This window comes from Nomascus leucogenys, chromosome 13, assembly GCF_006542625.1.
Source record: "Nomascus leucogenys isolate Asia chromosome 13, Asia_NLE_v1, whole genome shotgun sequence".
Taxonomy (NCBI): domain Eukaryota; kingdom Metazoa; phylum Chordata; class Mammalia; order Primates; family Hylobatidae; genus Nomascus; species Nomascus leucogenys.
The window spans coordinates 19354793-19379859 of record NC_044393.1 but is presented as its reverse complement, the minus strand read 5'-3'; the positions used below and the strand labels follow the sequence as shown (position 1 = coordinate 19379859).

Sequence of the window (25067 nt, the reverse complement as noted above, 5' to 3'; positions counted from 1 at the left end):
CCTAGGGCCTTGCTAAGCAAAGTGTGTTCCTGGATCGTTGACATTAGCATTTCCCGGGAGCCGGTCAGCAGTGCAGCATCGCAGGCCCCACCCGGACCCACACAGAATCACAGTGTGAACATTAAAGGTCAGGCCATTTGAGTGCAGTTTGAAAAGCGCTGCCCTGCTCTGCTTTCTTCTAGCTGACCAGGTCCCAGGCCTCAGCTGGTGGCAGGTATGAGAAGCTGAAGGACACAGCAAAGGCTCCTGTCTCAGGAGGTTTGCACCTGGGGCACTGGCACCTCTATGCCCAAAGGCTTCTGCAGAGGTAGTTTAGGAAAGATGGTTAGAGGCATGGGATTCTGAAGCCAGCCTCCCTTGGACTCAAACCCCAGATTGGACATTTCCTAGCTGTGTGATCTTGGGCCTAGTTAACCTTTCTGTGCCTGGATTAAATGAAAAATGCAGATAATGTGTTTAGAACGGTGCCTGGCACAGAAACATCAACACTCTATAAGCTGCATCTAGTAATGCTAATAACTATAACTGTCATCTCTGCCACCCACGAGAGGGCAGGGAGCTGGCTCTGGTCACAGTGGCTCTGAGATTCACACTCCTTCCCGCTTCTCTTGCCAGCTCGGGCAAGTTCCTCCTCACAATCATACAAGATTTGTCACGCCTCAAACATGGCAGGTAACATTCTACCTTCACTCTCAAGCATCACCTCGTGGCCTTGGGACTCAGGACACGGGACACCCACATAAGCAGCTGATGTTCCATCCTCCAGGTGTGGACACTGAGGTCCCAACAGGGAAAATGATCTGCCAGCTTGAATCAGATGGAAGGACTGGGCAAGGCCAAAAAATGGGGATAATAATATGAGCCCCTCCCTTGACGGGCTGTTACAGAAGAACTGCAAGGATCCAGTGGGTGTCTGCAACAAGTGTCTAGAAGTGGGCCCTGCTGTTCTCTCCATAACTCCCAACACATTCGCAATCAAGAAGCTTTTTTTTTTTTTTTTTTTGAGACGGAATCTCACTCTGTTGCCCTGGCTGGAGTGCAGTGGCAAGACCCTGGCTCACTGCAAACTCCGCCTCCCGGGTTCATGCCATTCTCCTGCCTCAGCCTCCTGTGTAGCTGGGACTACAGATGCCCACCACCACGCCCAGTTAATTTTTTGTATTTTTAGTAGAGACGGGGTTACACCGTGTTAGCCAGGATGGTCTCATTCTCCTGACCTCATGATCCGCCTGCCTCCACCTCCCAAAGTGCTGGGATTACAGGCGTGAGCCACCGCACGCGGCCAATCAAGGAGCTTTGCTACTGCCATAGGATTCACATCAGGGTACAGTGGGTCCCCAGCCCAAGGGCAGAGGGAGCCCAGAGCATTTAACAAAAAGACTGCAAAGGAGAGGCACCAATCATGGGCCCCCTGGCTCCAGTAAGATGTGAAGGAGGCAGGGCTGGGGGCGGGAGGGCTTGTACAGCACCTCAGTGCTCCCAGCTTCTGAACAGGAGTAGCTGAGCATTTTCCCTGGGCTGGGGGCATCAGTAGTGGGGGCCAGGCCTCACCCTCCTCAGAAGGTAGGTGGGCTCTCCCACCCACAGCCTGTCTCCTTCACACTAACCCATGCACACTCACTAGATTCTCACCAGCACTTTTGTGATATCTGTCATCATCATTCATACTTATTTCTTTTTTTTTCTTTTCTTTTTTTTTTTTTTGAGACAGGGTCTCACTCTGTCTCCCAGGCTGAAGTGCAGTGGCACCATCACAGCTCACTGCAGCCTCGACCTCCTGGGCTCCAGCGATCCTCCTGCCTCAGCCTCCTGAGTAGTTGGGACTGCGGGAGTGCACCACCACACACACTTCCCCTAACTTTTTTTATTTTTTGGAGAGAGGGGTCTAGTTATGTTGTCCAGGCTAGCCTCAAACTCCTGGACTCAAGTGATCCTCCCGCCTCAGCCTCCCAAAGTGCTGGGATTACAGGCGTGAGCCAACCTGCTGGGCCACTCACACCTATTTCTTAGAAGGGTAAGTTGAGGCTGATTGCAGCTGACTCCTTCCCCAACCACTCTCACACCCTACTGGCTGACTCACCCTGCTTGGCAGACTCCTGGGCCCCTCCTCTCCGACTCTGAGACAGGCCAAGGGGGTCCGGACCCTCCCTGACCCCACCAGTCCCAAGACGCCACAGCTGGTGGGCGGAGACAAGAGGATTCTCCCCTGGGGCCAGTGGCCATGGCTTGGCCTCGAGTGAACCCTGCTAGGGCCCCAAACCCAGGGCCTACCTAGCTCCTGTTCCTCCCGTGCGGGGGAAGGGGAGTGCTCTGCTCCCCTCCCTCCCCTTTCTGGCAGGGCTCACGGTTCTTCCCCGGGGCGCATCCACAAACCTGGGCTCCTTGGCGCTCACCACCATAACGCTGGCGTACAAAGCTGCTTCCATTCACTGAGCACTCAGTAGGCGCCGGGCACAGCACTAGGTGCCTAACCGGCGTAGACATCGGGCCTGATCATACAGCTGAGCTTCAGAGACCTCAAGCCCCTGCCCAGGCCCACACAGCGCTCAACCGTGCTAGGATGCCCACTTGACAGACAGCGAAACTGAGACCCAGAGGGGTCAAGTCAGGGGCAGAAGCAGACTCTGGAGGCCTCCGGGTTCTGGACCTTCTCTGCCCCATTGTCCCTGATTAGCCCGCAAGCAAGCCACGGCCTAAGCCGAAGGAATAACGCGCCTGCAGGAGCCCCCGTTCGTTCCCAGGGTTCGGACGCCCCGGGCTGGGCCCCGCTAAGCCCCTCGGGCCGCCCGGGCGCTGGACCCCCGTCCCCGGAGCCCCCGCGCGCGCTCACTTTGGGCTTGTCGAAGGCGGGCGTCTGGGCCATGGTGCCCTTGTGCGCCCCGGCGCTGCTCCCTCCGCCGACGCTCGGTGGGTCTCTGCCGGCTAAGTGGCCGCTCGGCTTTCCCTGGGGGCAGCGGTGGCCACGGCCGGCCACGCTCTTCTTAACGGGGCCGGGCCCCGCCTCCCGCCCCGCCCGCCGCCGTTCCCGGGGCCCGCCCCCTCGCCGGAGCCCCCGCCCCGCCCGCCGGCCTGGATCGCGCATTTCCTGGAATTCTGGACCCGGCGACCTCGCCCGCCGACCCGAAAACTACGGCCCCGCGGCTCCCTACCGGACCCACCTGTGGGCGCGCGCTCCGGCCGCCTCGCTGGGCGCTGCCTTCCCCCCGGCTCCTCCAGCAACTTTCAAGCGTCCCCCTGCAGTCTGGGTGCTGCTGTGCGCCAGGCCCGAGCTAGAAGCGGGGACCCCGGGAGCATCGCAAGCCTCGAGCGGCGTGCGTTCCACCGGATAGACGGACGCTCGTCGCAGAAACACACACCATAATTGTATAGTTAAGGAACTTTCGAGGGGGGCCAGCCGTGGCCTGCAGAACCTGCAGGAGTTCACCAGGGGTGGGTGGAGGTGGAGAGGACATTCTACGTGAGAGACTCCAGGGAGCTGGGAGTGAAAGGAGGCGAGGAAGGCTGGAGCTCGGAGGGAGGGAGAACACAGACAATCCCCTCCTGGGCATTCACCTTTAAGAAACCCGCCCAGGCGCAGCCAGAGACCTGTGCAGAATGTTCACACCAGCGCTATTCCGAATAACAGGAACATTGGAAACACCCTCAAATGCCCCTCCACGTGCTAGTGGGCAAATAAACCGGAATATTCACGCCATGAAACGTTAGACAGCAGTGAAACGGAATGAACTTCAGCCAGACAACAACAGAAACAATGTCTCAGAAACAATGTTGAGTGAAAAAACTAAGTTGCGGCAAACTGCATACAATGGTGCAACTTTTAGAATGTGTAAAAGCAAAACCAAAAGTATGTATGTTTAGACACGTGCATCGGTGGAAAAAATTTAAAGCAAGGGAAAGATGAGCATAGATACGTGAAGAGTGGTTATCTCAGGTGAATGGGAAGGAGCTGGGAGGAGGTAAGGACGGAGGGAAATAACACCCGGGTACAGGTTATTGATTGATTGATTGATTGATTGATTGAGACGGAGTTTTGCTCTTTCGCGGAGGCTGCAGTGAAGTGGCGCGATATGGGCTCACTGCAACCTCTGCCCCTCTGGCCTCCCTCCCACCCCCACCCCCACCCCCCCAGCGTTTCAAGCGATTTTCCTGTCTCAGCCTCCCGAGTAGCTGGGGTTATAGGCGCCCACAACCACGCCTGGCTAATTTTTGTTTTTTGTTTTTTTGGGTTTTGTTTTTTTTTTTTTTTGAGATGGACTCTTTCTCTGTCGCCCAGGCTGGAGTGCAGTGGTGAAATCTTGGCTCACTGCAACCTCCGCCTCCTGGATTTTAAGCAATTCTCTGCCTCAGCCTCCAGAGTAGCTGGGATTACAGATGCGTCTCACCGCGCCCTGCTGATTTTTGTATTTTTAGTAGAGACGGGGTTTCACCATTTTGGCCAGGCTGGTCTCGAACTCCTGATCTCAGGTGATCCACCCGCCTCAGCCTCCCAAGTCATGATTACAGGCATGAGCCACTACGCCTGGCCACACACAGGTTATTGATAATGTTCCAGTACTGGGGTGGATTTCATTTCATCATAAATAAATTAACCCATAAACAAGAGGGAAAGAGAGGGTGGGAGAGTGGAGAGCAAGGGGCTAGAAGGTCAGATGGGAGCTGAATCCTGCCAGGGCTGTGGGACCCAGTGATGGTGTGGGATTGCTAGGAAGTCAGTGGAGTGTTTTAAGTGGAGGCGAGACAAAATCGCCCTTTTATTTGGAAAAAATATTCTCCAGCTACTGAAAGTGTGATCCAGGAATCATCAGTACCCACAGTGGGAGCTGACTAGAAATGCAGACTTTCAGACCGCATCCCAGACCTACTGAACTAGAATCTGTATTTTATACAAACAGGACCCCCCAGGTGGCTCGCACCCACAGGGCACTTTGAGAAGCCTGGGCTCCCTGCTGTGAGGGGAGGGCATTACAGGGGGCCAGTGGGGGTGAGGGAGGACAGGATACCAGGAAGGAGGCAACTGCCATGGTCTGGGTAGGGCATGGTGATATCAGTGGGGGAAGTGGAGAAACTCATATTCAAGCTGCATTTCACATGTAAAATCAGCTGAATTTGGGGTTTGGTTGTATGTGGGAGCGAGGGAGAGGGTGGCTGTATTAGTCCATTATTTTCATGCTGCTGATAAAGACATACCCGAGCCTGGGCACGGTGGCTCATGCCTGTAATCCCAGGACTTTGGGAGGCTGAGGCAGGAGGATCACCTGAGATCAGGAGTTTGAGACCAGCCTGACCAACATGGTGAAACCCCATCTCTACTAAAAAAAAAAAATACAAAATTAGCCAGGTGTGGTGGCGTATGCCTGTAATCCCAGCTACTCAGGAGGCTGAGGCAGGAGAATTGCTTGAACCCGGGAGGTGGAGGTTGTGGTGAGCCAAGATTGCACCATTGCATTCCAGCCTGGGCAACAAGAGCGAAACTCCATCTCAAGAAAAAAAAAAAAGACATACCTGAGACTGGGTAATTTTCAAAAGAAAGAGGCTTTAATGGGCTTACAGTTAGGGAGGCCTTGCAATCATGGTGGAAGGCAAAGGAGGAGCAAGTCACGTCTTACATGGATGGCAGTAGGCAAAGAGAGAGCTCCTGTAGGAAACTCCCATTTTTAAAACCATCAGATCTTGTGAGACTTATTTACTATCACAAGAACAGCATGGGAAAGACCATCCTCCATGATTCAATTATCTCCCACCGAGTCTCTCCCACAACATGTAGGAATTATGGGAGCTACTAGATGAGATTTGGGTGAAGACACAAAGCCAAACCCTATCAGTGGGTCTTGTACATTGTCAAAGCCAGGGGAGTTTTTTGTAAGATCCTTTCTTGGCTCTCTGTGTTACTCGGGTTCAATAATAGGGACTGCCATTTACTGAGACAGGTTTGGAGCCAGGTACACTGGGAAGCACTTTATAAGCACCATCCCATTTCATCTTTACAGTCATCCTCAGATGTAGGAGGTGTTCTCCTCATTTTACAGATGAGGACACTGAGGTTCAGATAGAGAGACAGCCTGCTTGGCTCATGGGTTGTAAGTGGCAAAACTGGGGTTTAAATCTGAATCTGACTCGAGAAACTTCACTCCCCACCTTATTACCTCCCCAGCCTCTCATGACATTCAAGTTCCTCTTCAACATCAGTCCCACCACTTCCCACTACATTGCTGAAATGCCAGTCAACCTAGATGAGTTGCTGGTTGCTTAAGGGTGACACAAATTATTTGCAATTCTTCACATTGCAAGATGGAGTCTAGGTTTCCTCCTCTTGGACCTGGGCTGGCTTGTTGGAGTCATAGAGCATGATGGGAGCAAGCTTCCTGGATTTCCAAGCCTTGATCATAAAGAAGTTTTGTGGTGTCCTTTGGGGCCTCTTGAACATTCTCTCTGGGAACCCAAGCTTCTAGAAGAGACCATCATGCTAAGAGACATGGCCATTCCAGTTGACAGTGGCCATTCCAGTTGACAGTCCCGCTGAGCCCAGGCTTCCACCATCCCTACCAAGACAGCAGTCATGTTAGTGAAGCTGTGTTGGGCCATCCAGCCGAGCTGCCCACTGAAAACCAGGCTTCGGTCAATGGCATGTGGGACAGAAGAGTTACCCAAGTAAGTCCAGCCCAAATTCCTGACCTACAGTATTGAGATATGTAATGAAATGGATGTTATTTTAAGCCATTGTGTTTTAGGGGGAAATTGTCACACAGCAGTAGGTAACAGGAATGCTTGCTTCTACCTGCCCCAGCCCTCCAGCCTCTGCACCTTAGTCGCTTTCATCCTGACACTTGGAAAACCCTTTACCCAGATCCTAGACTGTCAAAATTCTGCTTTCCAAATGGGTCAAATCCAAAGGGCCGGGCTGCATGCTGCAGTTCTTCTGTTTGCCCCTGCAGGTGTGCACTCTCCACCCTTCTGCATGCCGCTCTGCTGCTCTGTGTCCGGCAGCCATGCTGCTGTGAGTGACACCAATGGGCTCTCCTGCCCTCTGGCTCTGGTTGGGTTTTGTCAACAGGGAGCACCAGCAGGAGATCAGCAGGTAAGAGGAGAGAGGTCAGGATATTCATTCCTCCTTTCCCTCAGTGCACAGTCACCGGGCTGTGTCTCTCTACCAAGGCCACAGCTCCTGACAGTCCTCCTGGCCCTCCTCTCCATACCCTCCCCTCTCCAGGTTCCCTCTTGCCGATTGATTGATTGATTGATTTTGAGACAGAGTCTCACTCTGTCTCCCAGGTTGGAGTGGTGGTGCAATCTCAGCTCACTGCAACCTCCACCTCCTGGGCTCAAGCAATCCTCATGCCTCAGCCTCTGGAGTAGCTGGGATTACAGGCACCCACCACTATGCCCGGCTAATTTTTGTATTTTTAGTAGAAACGGGGTTTTACCATGTTGGCCAGGCTGGTCTTGATCTCCTGACCTCAAATAATCCACCTGCCTTGGCCTCGCAAAGTGTTGGGTTACAGGCGTGAGCCACCGCACCCAGCCTCCTGCCGTTTTCTTGAAAGGCAGTAGTTCCCTTTGTTACCAGAGTCCCACACCACCCTTTGTTGTTTTCCTTAAACTCTCCTCTCTAGGTTCAGGTTTTCCCAGAAGCAGAGCCTGAGACAAAGATTTGAATGCAAGTAGTTTATTTGGGAAGAGGAAACATGGGAAGGAAGTGGGTGCAGAAACAAGACAGGAAAGGGGAAGAAGCTGACATGAGCAGGTCACCACACTGAGCACCTGGCGCTCTATCCCTGGGCAGCACTCTGGGAGATAATGAATATGTCGCAGGCTTAACCCAGCTGAGGAGCGAGGAAGCTGGGGAATCTATCTGCCCCCTCCCCTCTGGCAATGCTTCCAGGACATTAACTTCCTGGCACTCTTAGTTTGTTCAACATAACTGGCTGAGTTTCTTGCATGGCTAGAAAATATTTGCAGCAATGAGAGAGAGACTCTGTCAGCAGCAAGTAGCTATTGCCATGTAGAGGTGATTTCGAGGGCATATGGGCAGCTATACCAGCCCACACCTTTGTAAATAACTCCCATATTAAACCCTCTTCAATTACTCAGTTTGAGTGTGGCACCTGGTTCCTGCCAGGACCCCGAGTGATACAGGCTGGTCCTGAACTTCTTCATAGCAATACAGAGTGGACCAGTGACTACAGAAAGCTTGAGAGGGGCTGGAGAGAGACGCCTTCCCCAACATTCATTATCCACACAGCACGCCACTCCTGTGAGAAGACAACAGAGATTGGGTATGTTTGAGAAAGTCTCTCTACCTCCCATGTAGCCCTCCTGAAAAATGTAGTTCAAGATCTATTCCAGGCCAGGCGCAGTGGCTCACGCCTGTCATCCCAGGACTTTGGGAGGCCGAGGCGGGCAGATCACCTGAGGTCAGGAGTTCGAGACCAGCCTGGCCAACATGGTGAAACCCCATCTGTACTAAAAATGCAAAAATTAGCCGGGCATGGTGGCACGCACCCATAATCCCAGCTACTTGGGAGGATGAGACATGAGAATCCCTCTGGGCCACAGAGGGAGACTCTCTCAAATAAATAAATAAAAATCAAGATCAAAATGTATATGATCAGGAGCCTCAGCTCCACCACTTACAGCTCTGTGGCTTTGGGAAAGTTGTTTTGAGCCTTGATTTTCTCATCTGTGTAGTGGGGATAACATATACATACTAATTAATAGGATAAACCATAGACACACCTCACTCACAGGAGGAGGAGAAGAGCATCCTCACACAATAGGAGAGGTGGGGATTGTGGCAATGAGAGAGCAAATGCCTCATCAAGATGCTGCTGCGCTGAAACATAAATCCTGTGTTGCCAGATCCTCCAATCATCCAAAAAAGCCGGAGACCCATCTTTTAATGTTTAAACTGTATTCAAATGTGTCCTAATGTTTACAACTTTGTATAAGCCAAAGAAAACATCTGTGGGCCAGATTTTATCCCACACAGCCAAGGTCCCTGCTGATTCTGATCTTCTAAGATCTCTGAATAAGAAAGAGGACAAGGGACAGGTTGCCCTTTCACTCACATTTATCAGACAGGATTAGGATCAGTTGCACACAACAGAAAACCCCCGAATAATAATGGCTGAAAAAAGACAGAAGTTTATTTCTCTGTTGTGTAAAAAGGCCAGAGGCAGGCAATGCCACTGATGTGACAACTCTGTGAAGATGGCTCCTTCCATCCCTCTGCTCTGCCATCCCTAGCATCCAGCCCCCAACCTCATTGTGCAGTATGGCTGCTGGAGCACCAGCCTTCACATCTGCAGTCCAGAGAGCAGGGCTGAGGAAAGGAAGCAGCAGCTAGTGCTTCTCTTTTTTTTTTTTTTTTTTTTGAGACAGAGTCTCACTGTTTTGCCCAGGCTGGACTGCAGTGGCGCCATCTCGGCTCACTCCAAGCTCCGCCTCCTGGGTTCACGCCATTCTCCTGCTTCAGCCTCCCAAGTAGCTGGGACTACAGGTGCCTGCCACCACACCTGGCCACTTCTGTCTTTTAAAGATCTAGATACCTGGTTTTCCTCACAACAAATTCTGCTTACATAGTCACATGGCCACATCTAATTGCAAAGGAGACTAGGAAATGTCTTATACCTGTAAGGCAAGGTACCCAGCTTTAAAAAAGGAGATTCTGTTACTAAAGAAGAGGATAGTAGGCCCGGTGCAGTGGCTCATGCCTGTAATCCCAACACTTTAGGAGGTCGAGGTGGGCAGATCACAAGGTCAGGAGTTCGAGACCAGCCTGACCAACATGGTGAAACCCCGTCTCTATTAAAAATACAAAAATTAGCTGGGCACGGTGATGCACACCTGTAATCCCAGCTAATTGGGAGGCTGAGGCAGGAGAATTGCTTAAACCTGGGAGGCAGAGGTTGCAGTGAGCCATGATCGTGCCACTGCATTCCAGCCTGGATGACAGAGCAAGACTCCGTCTTGGGGGAAAAAAAAAGAAGAAGAAGAGGATGGTAGATCTAGAAGGCTGCTCATTTCTGCCACATCAAATAGCCTGGTAGGTTAGGAGGGTGTATGGATAGGTGGAAAAAGTGTTACCAGGAAGCCAGATTCTGCTGTCCATGTCATATGTCTTTAAGTCTGTTTCTGACCAGGAGAAGAAAATAAGAGAGCAAGATAGAAAGAGGCCTGAGTATAATCATAGTGACAACTTACCAAGGGCTTGTTGTATGCCAGGCTCAGCAGTGAGTCTTGTGCCAACATTGTTTTAGTCCATTTTGTGCTGCTATAGCAGAACACCTGAAACTGGGTAATTTTTATGGAACAGAAATGTATTGGCTTATGGTTCTGGAGGCTGGGAAGTCCAATATCAAGGTGCTGGCATCATTCAAGGGCCTTCTTGCTGCATCATTCCCTGGTGGAAGATGAGAGAGTCTGAGACGATAAGAGAGGGAGCAAGAGATTGATCTCACGGCCCCAAGCCTTTTTATACTCAGCATTAATCCATTCATGAGTGTGGAGCCCCCATGACCTAAACACCTCCCATGAGGCCCCACCTGCCAACACTGTTGCACTGGGGATTAAGTTTCTAACACACGCTTGTTGGGGAACACATTCAAACCACAGCAAACATCATCTCAGATTATTCTTTTCATCCAGCCTATCCAGTGGGTGGGCCTCGTGTTATCGTGGGGTGGGGGCACTTCTTGCATGTGCCAGCTGGGGTAGGAGACCTGGACATCCAATTGTCCCCCAGATTGATAACGAACCCACCCTTCTCTCTTCTGCCCTACCCGACACCACTTGGTCTTCAGAGATTTCTGGTCCCTCTAATCCCTGAGCCGCTCTGAGATTCTGCAATTTGCTTTGTCCTAAAGGCTCCCTGTGAGCAGCCAGGTTTCAACTTCCTGGGTTTCTTTTCAGTCCCCACTCACCATCTGCCTTCCAGCTTCCGGAATTTGGTTGATTCTTCTCATCTGCTATTTTCTTCCTCATACATTTTCTTTGTCCCAGTAGATAGATGTGCATTTTAAAAAAAAAAAAATCCCTGTGTCATTTTCTTGGAATTTCAGAGAACAATGGAGAGAAATAAGTGTGTTCAACCTGCCATGTTTAAACAGCAGTCTCCAGCCTCAGTTCTTGACTGGCGGAATCCTCAGCCCTCAGGAGGATTGTATAGTATCCCCATCCTCCCCCTATTCCTTCCTCATCCCGCTCCAGGAGTCCATGGGAGCCCTCAGCACACAGGACTCTCTTCCCCATTCTCTGAGCCTGGGGCATAGTTCTGTCCTGCCTCCATAGCCCATACCTGCTTCTCAAGAGCAGGGGCCTTGCCTTCTTCTGTCTACTTCAACAGGTCTGGGCAGGCCTCTGGAAGATAGATGTGAGCTCATGGTGTGGGTCATTGCTGAGAAGTCACTTTGGACTTTGAGGAGTTAAAATTCAAAGCTGGGGATGAGAGTCAGGCATTTCTAAATCAGAATATCAAGTGTATTACCACTGTATTTACAATGGAGGCCAGCATCAACACTCAAGGCGAAAGCCTCATAGAGTCACACTGGTCCTTGAAAACCTCTTAGAAAGATGCCAGGTGGAGACAGAGGCATTGTCCCTCGCTGCATCTGATACAGCCAGCGTTTTCTCCGGGGCTTCTTCCCCATGTCTTGAGTAAGTGCCTGCTGGAGATCCTGGTTTGGGTTGAGAAGCTGTGTTATGTAGACAAAGTGCATCTTCAGATCCTAGAATCTTCCTCAGTGGGTCATGAGTCTCATATTGCTCATAGGAAAAGAGGCCAAGAACTAGGGTGACCAACCATCCTGGTTTACCAGGTCTGAGGAGTTTATTGAAATACAGAGTTTTCAGTGCTAAAACCAAAACAGTCCCAGGGAAATTCCCAATGGTTGGTCACCCTACAGAACAACCGTAACAACAGGATTACCTCTCACACACCCTCCTGGGCATGTGCATATTATACAATTTGTCCATTTTCTGTTGCTATCATAGAACCCATGAGACTGGGTAATTTACAAAGAAAAGGGGTTTGTTTCTTACAGTTCTGGAGGCTGGGAAGTCCAAGACAGGGTGGCCAGATCTGGTCAGCTTCTGGTGAGGGCCTCGTGCTGTGTTGTAACGTGGCAGAAGGCATTGTAGGGTGAGAGGAAGCAAGAGAAAGCCGAGGAAGCCAAACTCACTCTTGTAATGAACTGCTCTCAATAACTCACCCACTCCTGTGAGAATTAACCCACTCCTGTGAGAAAGGCATTAATCCCTCCTAATGACCTAATCCCCTCTTAAAGGCCCCACCTCCCTCCCAATACCATTACATTGGGGACCAAGTTTCTACATGCATTTTGGAGGAGACAAACCACATCCAAACCATAGCACACACACAACATAAAATGGTTATCTCCTGCTGTTTACCACACCCTTCAACCTCCACACCCATCTCACCAGTCTTTTTTTTTTTTTTTTTTTTATACAGATTCTTGCTGTTGTCGGCCTGGGCTGGAGTGCAATGACATGGATTCGGCTCACTGCAACCTCTGCCTCCCAAGTTCCAACAGTTCTGCCTCAGCCTCCCGAGTAGCTGAGATTACAGGTGCCCGCCACCACACCCACCTAATTTTTGTATTTTTAATAGAGATGGGGTTTCACCATGTTGGCTAGGGTGGTCTCAAACTTCTGACCTCAGGTGATCCACCCACCTCAGCCTCCCAAAGTGCTGGGATTACAGGTGTGAGCCATGGCGCCCAGCCTCACCAGCCCTTTTAAGGGAAATAGATGGTAGGATTGTTTGGAGAGTGGGCTCTGGAACTAGGCTCTGGAAGCTTCAGTTCCAGCATTCATTAGCTGTATGTGTTTGGGCAAGTCACTTCACCTCTCTCTGCCTCAGTTTCCTTATCTATAAAATTGGAAGAATAATAGTAAGTTCTACTCTGTCAGGTCATTGTAAGGATTGAATGAGTTAATATTATGGAGAGCAGTTAGAACAGTGCCTGTCATGGAGGAAGCTACACAGGTCACAACTCCTTAACTGAAACTCCAGTGTCTCAGGATCCTGATGCATTTTGGAATTTAGGGAGTTTTGGGATTTTGGAAAGCACATGACTTATATAACACACTAGTGGGTAGTGGGATCTGGCTTAGCATCCCATAACGAAACACATTAATATTTCTGCAGAAAACAATATACGAGTATTCATACATCTGTTCAGGTTAGGTTTTGGCTACCCAATGAGTTTTGGTGTTACACTTAAATTATTTTGTTCAGAAACACTGGGATCTCTGAAGTGTGGATAAGGGCTTGTAGATCCGTGTAAGGGTTTGCTATTATTATTGTTGAATGTGCATCTGATATAACTGCCATGCAGTTGCTTCTTGAGGACAACTCTGAGCTTTTATGCCCAAGGCCCTCCTGGACTCTTGGAGTTTTCTAGCAGTGCCTTCCTGCACCAAGAGCTCTGAATAACCTTTGAAGGCTGACAGGACACTCTCTTCTTCTCTCTCTACCTAGGTCCTCAATTTAGTGATGTCTCCCTGTTCCTCTCAGTGTGGTAATAGAGGTTGGCAGGGGAGGGGTAGGTTGCAAATGCAATCTCCAGGAGCCTTCCCCAGCCTGACCCCCACCTCCTCAACCCCAGCTGGTCCCACTCGGGGAGGGGCACAGGTTGTGTGGAAGTGATGAGTAAGCCCCTCTTCTGGCAAAGCTGTTGTGGGTTCAGGCAGTCGTCTGGCCTGCACAGGCAAGATAATGGAGTCAAAGGAGGCTTATGGCCCCTCAGCCGCCCCTGGGCGTGCACAGATGTCTCTATGGCAGACCCTAGCACTTGCAGAAAAGCGTTGGTGCCGGGTGCAGTGGCTCATGCCTGTAACTCCAGCACTTTGGGAGGCCAAGGCGGGTGGATCACTTGAGGCCAAAAGTTTGAGACCAGCCTGGTCAACATGGCAAAACCCCATCTCTACTAAAAATACAAAAATTAGCCGGACGTGGTGACAGGTACCTGTAATCCCAACTACTCGGGAGGCTGAAGCAGGAGAATCACTTGAATCAGAGAGGTGGAGGTCACAGTGAGCCGAGATCTCGCCACTGCACTCCAGCCTGGGCGACAGAGTGAGACTCTGTCTCAAAAAAAAGAAAAGTGTTGGAGGGGAACCAGAAAGCTCCCCCTTAATTCTCAGCCAGCATTTACTGAGTGTGACCCTGGACCGGGCCCCAGGCTAGGTGCTGCGGACACATGGTGAGGAAGACCTGGCCCCTCTGAGAGAAACCCACAGGCCACGGGCAGCTGCCTTCCGACTTTGTGGGTATGGGGCTGGCCTTCACCCTGCCCATGGTGGCAGGTGACCACCCATCCTTCAAAGCAAGAGGAGGGAGGGAGAAGTGCATGTATGTTCAAGAGTTACTTTATGAGGACAAATGGGTCCATCACCTTGGTTGACATCAGCAAAAGAAGCATCAGCCAAAGGCTTGAGGTGACCCCAAAAGACTGGGGTGCAGGTTGAGGGGTAGAGACAGGCTCAGCCTGGAGAGAGGAGGGGAAAGCTCCTGCAGCGGCCCCAGCTCGCAAAGATGAAGCTACCACTTGATGATGCTGTGTCCAGGGCCAGAGACCTTCCTCTCATCCACACTATCTGCAGTCCTCTCTGCTGCATGGGGGGCTCAGTCATTAGACCCATTTTCCAGGTGAGACATCTCTGCCTCAGGGCTCAGAGGACCTCCTCCTGGCGTTCCAGATCAGTTTTCCAGGATGGAGGATGGGAAACAGGCCATCAAGGGTTCTGGTAAGAGATGAGGTTTCTGGCCAGGCACAGTGGCTCATGCCTGTAATCCCAGTACTTTGGGAGGCCGAGGCAGGAGGATCACTTGAGGTCAGGAGTTCCAGACCAGCCTGGCCAACATGGTGAAATCCCATCTCTACTAAAAATACAAAAATTAGCCAGGAGTGGTGAAGTGCGCCTGTAGTTCCAGCTATTTGGGAGGCTGAGGCAGCAGAATCGCTTGAACCCGGAAGGCAGAGGTTGCAGTCAACTGAGATCGCGCACTGCATTCTAGCCTGGGTGACAGAGAAAGACTCTGTCTCAGAAAAAGGAAAAAAAAAAAAAAAAAAAGAAAGAAATGAGATTTCCCTGACCAAGCCTGGGAAGCTGGAGTTCATTCGTTCTTTCATTCATTCATTCTGGCTGATCCTGAGCTCTGGCAGTTCCTATCTGCATGACCCTGGCAGCTCACTTCAGCCCTCTGAGCCTAAGATTCTACTATGTACCAGGCACTCTTCAGTCTACTTAGGATACAGAAGGAACTAGATGGTCATGACCTCCAGCCTCACGACGCAGATAATGGGGTGGGGGTAGGGGCAACTAGCTTATTCTGGAGGCTTCCTGTAAAAAACAACGCTTAAGTGGAGGTGGACAAAATCTCCCCCATCACGCTGGGGAAAGGCAGAAATGGATTTAGCAAACTTACTGTGAAAGTCACAGCTTAAGCCTTAGAGCCCCTCACATGCCAGGGGCCTGGGAGGGGCCAAGTAATGCACACTCAGGATCTCATGCTTTAGTAGAATTTGCCAATGTAAGATGTTTTAATTGTAATTTATTAAGACTGCTGACCCTCTCACTCCAACTTCCCTCTCTGTCATACTTCCCCTCCTTTTGGGTATTGCCCCAGTGGTTCTGGCATTTTGGGGGATCTAGCTAAGGAGAAGTTGTCACGGAATACTGACACTGATGAAAATAACAAAAGTCAAAATACACCACTACAAAAAGGATGTAATAGATAGCATCAATTCAAAAAAATTTTAAGTTTAGTAATCAAGGAAACATAACAAGTCCGGAAATCTTACAGCTCTGATATGCAAGAAACTTGATAGAGGTTCTTCTAAATTGGACAACAATCCTAGAATTTTATGACCTTCCAGTAGTCCCCCCTTATCCTCGAGGGATACATTTCAAGACCCTCAGTGGGTGCCTGAAACCATGGATAGTACGGAATCCTATTTAGACTATGTTTTTTTTTTTTTGATCCAATAGCCAAGACAACTACTAAGTTGACGAATGGGCAGGTAGTGAAGACGCTGGACAAAGGGACAATTCACAGCCCTGGTGGGACAGGGTGGGGTAGAGTGGGGCGGCACCGAATTTCATCACGCTACTCAGAACAGCATGCAATGTAGAACTTAATGGATTGTTGATTTCTGGAATTTTTCATTTAATATTGTCAGACTGTGGTTGACCATGGGCAACTGAAACCTCAGGAAGCAAAACCTTGCATAAGTGGGGGCTACTGCACCAGTAATAAGTTGTAAAGCTGAAAGAAACTTTAACTATCGACCATAAAAAATTTGGGGCCAGACACAGTGGCTCATGCCTGTAATCCCCACATTTTGGGAGGCCAAGGTGGGAGGGCGGCTTGAGGCCAGGAGTTCAAGACCAATCTGGGCAACATAGTGAGACTCCATCTCTACAAAATCTTAAAATATTAGTTGCGTGTGGAGACACATGCCTGTAGTCCTGGTTACTTGGGAGGCTGAGACGGGGGGATCCTTTGAGCCCAAGAGTTTGAGGCTGCAGTGTACAAAGATCAGACAACTGCATGCCTGCCTGGGCAATGGAGCAAGACCCTGTGTTAAAAAAAAAAATGGGGGCCGGGCACGGTGGCTCACACCTGTAACCCCAGCACTTTGAGAGGCCAAGGTGGGCAGATCATTTGAGACCAGGAGTTTGAGACCAGCTTGGCCAACAGGGTGAAACCCTGTCTCTACTAAAATTACAAAAATTCGCCAGGCACGCCTGTAGTCCCAGCTACTCAGGAGGCTGAGGCAGGAGAATCGCTTGAACTCAGGAGGTGGAGGTTGCAGTGAGCCTAGATTGCACCACTACACTCCAGCCTGGGTGACAGAGCGAGACTGTCTCAAAAAAAAAAAAAAAAGAAAAGAAAAAAAAATTGGTCAACTGTGCTAGAGAAAAGACTAAAGCATCTTCTTATTCTCTCTAAAGAAAATGACATTACAAAATCAATGTCACATGAAGAGGTTAATGTAAAAGTATACAACCACAGTGTAGGAATGAAATAATTGTAGATATGTATCATATTGATGTAAATATGAATGTAAGTGTAAATTTTAATTTATGTAATTATGAACAAAAATGTAATGCTATTATGTAAATAAATGTATTTATTATGTTACATGTAACTTAACATGTTTAATAACATATTATGTTATGAACTGTTGCTGACTATGTGGCCACAACAGGGGAGGGAATCTTGGGACCCTTATTCAGAGAGACCAAGACCAAATAAAGGACCTGATAAGTCATTTCCTTCAACCTGTCACCAGTGCAGGAATCCTCTTCCTGATGACAGCTGTGCACTAAGCCTTGGCTCTGTACATTTCCTGGGATGAGAAATTCACCCCTTCTCCAAATCCTGTACTATCTTGGGTCAAAACTCTGGTTGTGGGAAGTTCTTTAGTCAAGCTGATCACTAGCTGTCGGTGGTTTCCCCTTGGGTCCTCATCTTCCCCAGCACCCCCAGAAATCATGGGCTACTGCTTCCCATTTTATTATAGCTCTGCAGTGCTACAGTGCAGCTCTAGTATCTTGCCCTGGCCTGGGATAACGTGCCCTTCTTCAAAGTTTCCTTTTATGTCTTGACTTCCAAAGTCTTCCTCATCCATGATCTCAGAGATTGATCAGCCACCCATACATATATGAGGATGACAATGATGATGATGATAAAGGTAACAGCTAGCCAGCACTGAGTGCTTACTATGTACTGGGCTCTGTGCCGGGTGCTGTATGAGCACCTGCTGTTGGTCTCATGCACACCTATTTATGTTGGTTTTGAGTAACTTGTGCGGGTATACTTTTGATTTAAAATTTTGGTTTCTATTTAGACTATGATAGGAATTTTTGTTTTGTTTAGCCTTCTCTCCTAAGCTTAATGAAACCACATATTCAGAAAGAAAGGACACATTTAATTAAAACATTTCAAAGACAAACAGCTTAAAAGAGTGATTACCCTAGACCTCTAATAAACAAATATGCCCCTCCTACAAAACTCTTCTTAATGTAAATTTCAGAGAGGAAAAGCCAAAAACAAAAACAAAATCGAGAATGTTTGTTAATTTACCTGGCTAAAACCTGATAAAAATATTTTCTTAAGAGCTCTGTAGTTCAAAGTCAACTTAATTAAAAGCAGGTATTCAGACCATAATTTTTAAAACAGAGCCTTTCTGCTTCTTCTATTTTGGATCTTGTTTTGGGGAATTTTTTTTTAGGTGACTGAATCCCCTCTTTTAATTATGTGGTGAGTCCCTCTCTCTGTTCACTTCCTTTCTTGTTGGTACGATTTTTTGCTGAAGGAAAAAAAAAATGTAAAACTTAAATGGCTTTCTGGAAAGCTTAAATTTCTTCTCTGTGCTTTGAAATGTAAATTTCCTACCTTGTTGTCTAAAATTCAGTGAGGTACTCGCTTCGCAGCACATATATTAAAATTGGAATGAAGGCCAGGCGTGGTGGCTCACGCCTGTAATCCCAACACATTGGGAGTCTGAGGCGGGTGGATCACCTGAGGTCAGGAGTTCGAGACCAGCCTGGCCAACATGGTGAAACCCCATCTATACTAAACATACAAAAATTAGCTGGGCATGGTGGCACATGCCTGTAATCCTGGCTAGTTGGGAAGCTGAGGCAGGGGAATTGCTTGAATCTGGGAGGTGGAGGTTACAGTGAGCCAAGATCGCACCACTGCACTCCAGCCTGGGTGACAGAGAGAGACTCTGTCTCAAAATACATAAACAAACAAATAAATAAATAAATAAAATGAAATTGGAATGATACAGAGAAGATTAGTAGCATGGCACCTGTGCAAAGATGAAACGTAAATTCTGAAGCGTTCCATTAAAAAAATATGTTATTTAATAAAATTAATTAAGGCCAGGTGTGGTGGCTCACACCTGTAATCCCAACACTAGGAAGCTGAGGTCAAGAGTTTGAGAGCAACCTGGCCAACATGGTGAAACCCAGTCTCTACTGAAAATGCAAAAATTAGCTGGGCGTGGTGGTGCACGCCTGTAAGCCCAGCTACTTGGGAGGCTGAGGCAGGAGAATCGCTTGAATCCGGGAGGTGGGAGGCTGCAGTGAGCTGAGATTGTGCCACTGAACTCCAGCTTGGGCAACAGAGCAAGACTCTGTCTCAAAAACAAACAAACAAACAAACAAACAAAAAAATGAAAAAAAAAGTCACAAAGGGATCAAACATCATTTTGGCTACTCCTGCTTTGGCGATGGCCACAAAAGGGAAAAGGTTTTTCAAATTTTTTTGGTAACTATGCCTTTAGAGTTTTGCCAAGCTAAATTAAACTATGAATATTTATTGAAGATCTAGATCATTTCCAAATAAGATATAATGCTAAGACATTAATTACTACATGTAAGTTTAAGCTCATATACTTTTGGTTTCTTATTTCAGAGAAACAAAAGATATTTAGGGGCTGGGTGTGGTGGCTCATACCTGTAATCCCAGCACTTTGGAAAGCTAAGGTAAGAGGACTGCTTGAAGCCAGGAGTTCAAGACCAGTCTGGGCAACATAGTGAGACCTTGTCTCTACAAAATAAAAATTTTAAAGTTAGCCAGGAGTGGTGTTACATGCTTGCAGTCCTAACTACTCGAGAGGATGAGGCAGTAGGATCACTCAAGCCTAGGAGTTTGAGGCTGCAGTGAGCTATAATCACACCCCTATATTCCAGCTTGGGCCACAGAACAAGACCCTGTCTCAAAAAAAAAAAAAAAAGAGATATTAAGATCCGCTAGTAAAAGTATCCTATTCCACATTGAAAAATTGTTCCATTAGAAAGCCTGTGTTTCCAAATATTATAAAATGTGTATTAATCAATTGTTAGTACATACTGACAAAATTACTTCTGGCTGGGTAGTGGTTCACACCTGTAATCCTAGCACTCTGGGAGGCTGAGGCGGGCAGATCACCTGAGGTTAGGAGTTCGAGACCAGCCTGGCCAACATGGTGAAACCCTGTCTCTACTAAAAATACAAAAAATTAGCCAGGCATGGTGGTGTGTGCCTGTAGTCCCAGCTACTTGGGAGGCTGAGGCAGAAGAATCACTTGAACCTGGGAGGTGGAGGTTGCAGTGAGCTGAGATCGCGCCACTGCACTCCAGCCTGGGTGACAGAGTGAGACTCTGTCTGAAAAAAAAAAAAAAAAAAAAAAAAAAAAAAAAAAAATTACTTCTTAGATTTTCAGTATAAATTAAGATTACTAAGATTTAAAATTCTGACTAATATATGGTAACTAACACTGGAGACCAGAAGGAAGACAATTCTGTATTCAGAATATGTAAGGAAAGTAAGACATCTTTGTAGGAAGGAAGATTATAAGAAAGACATAAGTATGTGGTTTTTGTTAAAGAGAAAGTGGTTTTGCCTAGTTTAGAAGTTATTTAAAGGCTGTATGAAATTGGGATAAAAGAAGGAAAGAATAAAATAGATTAACTGAATAGATGTAGAAAGTTGGGAAAAGAAAGAGGAATGGAAAAATTGTAAGAAGTTATAAAAGGTTTATAGGAATATTATCTTGTGTGGTCAAAGCTGATTGAGATTAGATGATTTATAAGGTTTTATTAAAATTAGGCTTTATATTTATAATGCATTGATGCAAAAGTAGAATCATTTTTCTATTTTGAACTAGATATTCACATAGTTTTTATTTGTTCTTTTTTTTTTTCTTGAGATGGAGTCTCATTCTGTCACCTAGGCTGGAGTGCATGGTGTGATCTTGGCTCACTGTGACCTCCACCTCCTGGATTCAAGTGATTCTCCTGCCTCAGCCTCCTGAGTGGCTGGGATTATTGGCACGCGCCTCCATGCCAGGCTAATTTTTGTATTTTGAGTAGAGAAAAGGTTTTGCCATGTTAGCCAGGCTAGTCTCGAACTCCTGATCTCAGGGTGATCCACCTGCCTTGGCCTTCCAAAGTGCTGGGATTGCAAGCGGGAGCCACCGCGCCCTGCCTCATATAGTATTAATAAGAGATAGTAGAAGATTTTTTTGTTTACCTTTTGAGTAAACTGCTGCTAAAAAAAAAAAAAAGAGAAAAGAAACTGGGGAGAGGGAGAGACATTCTGTTGGTCTCAAGCTGTCTTTTTCAGGTCTTTTGTGTCAGGCCTCTGAGCCCAAGCTAAGCCATCATATCCCCTGTGACCTGCATGTATAATGGCCTGAAGCAACTGAAGATCCACAAAAGAAGTGAAAATAGCCTTAACTGATGATCTTCCACCATTGTGATTTGTTTCTGCCCCACCCTAACTGATCAATGTACTTCGTAATCTCCCCCCACTTAAGAAAGTTCTTTGTAATCTCCCCCACCCTTAAGAAAGTTCTTTGTAATTCTCCTGACCCTTGAGAATGTACTTTGTGAGATCCACCCCCTGCCGGCAAAACATTGCTCCTAACTCCACCGCCTATCCCAAAACTGTAAGAACTAATGATAATCCCACCGCCCTTTGCTGACTCTCTTTTCGGACTCTCAGCCCGCCTGCACCCAGGTGAAATAAATAGCCTTGTTGCTCACACAAAGCCTGTTTGGTGGTCTCTTCACATAGACGCGCATGACATTTGGTGCTGAAGACCCGGGTCAGAGGGACTCCCTCGGGAGACCAGTCCCCTGTCCTCACCCTCACTCCGTGAAGAGATCCACCTATGACCTCGGGTCCTCAGATCAACCAGCCCAAGGAACATCTCACCAATTTCAAATCGGGTAAGTGGTCTTTTCACTCTCTTTTCCAGCCTCTCTTGCTACCTTTCAATCTCCTTCTCTTGCTACCCTTCAATCTCCCTGTCCTTCCAATTCCAGTTCTTTTTCCTCTCTAGTGGAGACAAATGAGACACATTTTATCTGTGGATCCAAAACTCCAGCGCCGGTCACGGACTCGGGAAGACAGTCTTCCCTTGGTGTTTAATCCCTTCAGGGACGCCTGCCTGATTATTCACCCACATTCCATTGGTGTCCAATCACCGCAGGGACACCTGCCTTGGTCATTCACCCACATTCCCTTGGTGGTAAGTCAATTGCGGGGACCCCTGCTTTAGCTGCTCACCCACATTGCAGCCCAGGGCTGCTCCCCACCCCCTTCTCCGTATCTCTACCCTTCCCTTTAAACTTGCCTCCTTCACTATGGGCAACCTTCCACCCTCCATTCCTCCTTCTTCTCCCTTAGCCTGTGTTCTCAAGAACTTAAAACCTCTTTAACTCTCATCTGACCTAAAATCTAAGCATCTTATTTTCTTCTGCAACACCGCTTGGCCCCAATACAAACTCGACAATGGTTCTAAATGGCCAGAAAATGGCACTTTTGATTTCTCCATCCTACGAGACCTAGATAATTTTTGTCAAAAAATGGGCAAATGATCTGAGGTGCCTTACGTCCAGGCATTTTTCACACTTTGTTCCCTCCCTAGTCTCTGTTCCCAATGCGACTCGTCCCAAATCCTCCTTCTTTCCCTCCCACCTGTCCCTTCAGTCCCAACCCCAAATGTCGCTGAGTCTTGTGAATCTTCCTTTTCTACTGAACCATCTGGCCTCTCACCTCCTCCCCAGACTGCTCCTCCTCAGGTCGCTCCCCGCCAGGCTGAATCAGGCTCCAACTCTTCTTCAGCCTCCGCTCCCCCACCCTATAACCCTTCTATTACCTCCCCTCCCCACACCCAGTCTGGTTTACGTTTCGTTCTGCGACTAGCTCTCCCCCACCTGCCCAACAATTTTCTCTTAGAGAGGTGGCTGGAGCTAAAGGCATGGTCAGGGTACGTGTGCTTTTTTCTCTATCAGACCTTTCCCAAATCAGCCGGCATTTAGGCTCTTTCTCATCAGACCCCACTAAATATATACAAGAATTCCGATTTCTAACTCAGTCCTACAATTTAACCTGGAGTGACTCAAATATCATCCTAACTTCTACCCTCTCTCCAAATGAACGGGAAAGAGTTTTTTCTCTAGCCCAATCTCATGCTGATAACCACCGGCTTCATGAACCTGACCTCCAGGAAGGCATTAGAGCAGTTCCCTGAGAGGACCCCCAATGGAACTAACAGGCAAATTCCCCAGGTATAGCTAGGCAAGATTACATGGTTTCCTGCCTAGTTGAAGGGCTTAAAAAGGCAGCTTACAAAGCTATTAATTATGACAAACTTAAAGAAACTACCCAAGGTAAAGATGAAAACCCAGCCCAGTTCATGGCCTGCTTAGCAGCAACCCTTACACACTTTACCGCCCTAGACCCAGAGGGGCCAGAAGGCCGCCTTATTCTTAATATGCATTTTATCACCCAGTCAGCTCCTGACATTAGAAAAAAACTTTAAAAATTGGAATCCAGCCCTCAAACCCCACAACAAGAATTAATCAACCTCGCCTTCAAGGTGTACAATAATAGAGAGGAGGTAGCTAGACAGCAACGCATTTCTGAGTTACAGCTACTTGCCTCCACGGTAAGACAACCCACAAGCACGTCTCCAGCATACAAGAACTTCAGAACATCCAAGCCACAGCTCCCAGGGGCTCCTTCAAAACATCCTCATGGACCTTGCTTCAAATGCCAAAAGCCTGGCCACTAGGCCTCAGAATGCCCGCGGCCCGGGATTCCTTCTAAGCTGTGCCCTGTCTGTGCGGGCCCCCACTGGAGGTCAGACTGTCCAACTCACATTGCCGCCACTCCTAAAGCCCCTGGAGCCCAAACCCAACGTTCCTTGGCCAACTCCTTCCCAGATCTCCTCGGCTTAGCAGCTGAAGACTGACCAGCTCGATTGCCTCAGAAGCCTCCTGGACCATCACAGACACTGAGCTTTGGGTAACTCCTATAGTGGAGGGTAAGTCTGTCCCCTGTTTAATCGATATGGGGGCTACCCACTCCACATTACCTTCTTTTCAAGGGCCTGTTTCCCTTACCCCCATAACTGTTGTGGGTATTAACGGCCAAGCTTCAAAACCCCTTAAAACACCCCCACTCTGGTGCCAACTTGGACAACGTTCTTTTCTGCACTCTTTTTTAGTTATCCCCACCTGCCCAGCTCCCTTATTACGCTGAGGCATTTTAATCAAATTATCTGCTTCCCTCATTATTCCTGGACTACAGCCACATCTCATTGCCACCCTTCCTCCCAACCCAAAGCCTCCTTTGCATCTTCCTCTCGTATCTCCTCACCTTAACCCACAAATATGGGACACCTCCACTCCCTCCTTGGCAACTGATCACATGCCCATTTCCATCCCATTAAAACCTAATCACACTTACCCCACTCAATGCCAGCATCCCATCCCACAACAGGCTTTAAGGGGATTAAATCCTGTTATCACTCGCCTGCTATAGCATGGGCTTCTAAAACCTATAAACTCTCCTTACAATTCTCCCATTTTACCTATTCAAAAACTGGAAGTCTTACAGGTTAGTTCAGGATCTGCACCTTATCAACCAAATTGTTTTGCCTATCTACCCTGTGGTGCCCAACCCATACACTCTTTTGTCCTCAATACCTTCCTCCACAACTCACTATTCCGTTCTTGATCTTAAAGATGCTTTTTTCACTATTCCCCTGCACCCCTCGTCCCAGCCTCTCTTTGCTTTTACCTAGACTGACCCTGACACCCATCAGTCCCAGCAGCTTACCTGGGCTGTGCTACCGCAAGGCTTTAGGGACAGCCCTCATTACTTCAGCCACGCTCTTTCTCATGATTTACTTTCTTTCCACCCCTCTGCTTCTCACCTTATTCAATATATTGAGACCTTCTACTTTGCAGCCCCTCCTTTGAATCTTCTCAACAAGACACCCTCCTGCTCCTTCAACATTTATTCTCCAAGGGATATTGGGTATCCCCCTCCAAAGCTCAAATTTCTTCTCCATCCATTACCTACCTCGGCATAATTCTTCATAACAACATATGTGCTTTCCCTGCTGATCATGTCCAACTGATTGCTCAAACCCCAACCCCTTCTACAAAACAACAACTCCTTTCCTTCCTGGGCATGGTTGGATACTTTTGCCTTCGGATACCTGGTTTTGCCATCCTAGCAACACCATTAT

General features: G+C 48.2%; 1 protein-coding gene, 1 long non-coding RNA gene and 1 pseudogene across 4 annotated transcripts in view; 1 reads left to right on the top strand and 2 right to left on the bottom strand.

Moving 5' to 3' along the window:
• ADA (adenosine deaminase) overlaps window positions 1–3015 on the bottom strand; it is a 32483-nt gene extending 29468 nt beyond the window's left edge. For 2 of the 3 annotated variants that reach the window (XM_003253610.4, XM_012511825.2), the window contains exon 1: window positions 2831–3009. In XM_003253610.4, the coding sequence (XP_003253658.1) occupies window positions 2831–2863 (33 nt within the window). In that variant the 5' untranslated portion in view covers window positions 2864–3009. Of the gene's footprint in view, window positions 1–2830 lie in introns of all 3 variants that reach the window. The other variant, XM_030825588.1, reaches the window with a different exon arrangement.
• Window positions 3016–7647: 4632 nt separating this feature from the next.
• On the bottom strand, window positions 7648–22683 carry LOC115837937. The gene is made up of 5 exons (XR_004032960.1): window positions 22583–22683; window positions 14565–14763; window positions 10920–10987; window positions 10201–10387; window positions 7648–8249 (listed from the first exon to the last, which is right to left on the bottom strand). It is a non-coding gene; the product is annotated as an uncharacterized LOC115837937 (long non-coding RNA).
• LOC115838094 lies at window positions 18797–18889 on the top strand (annotated as a pseudogene).
• Window positions 22684–25067: the final 2384 nt, after the last annotated feature.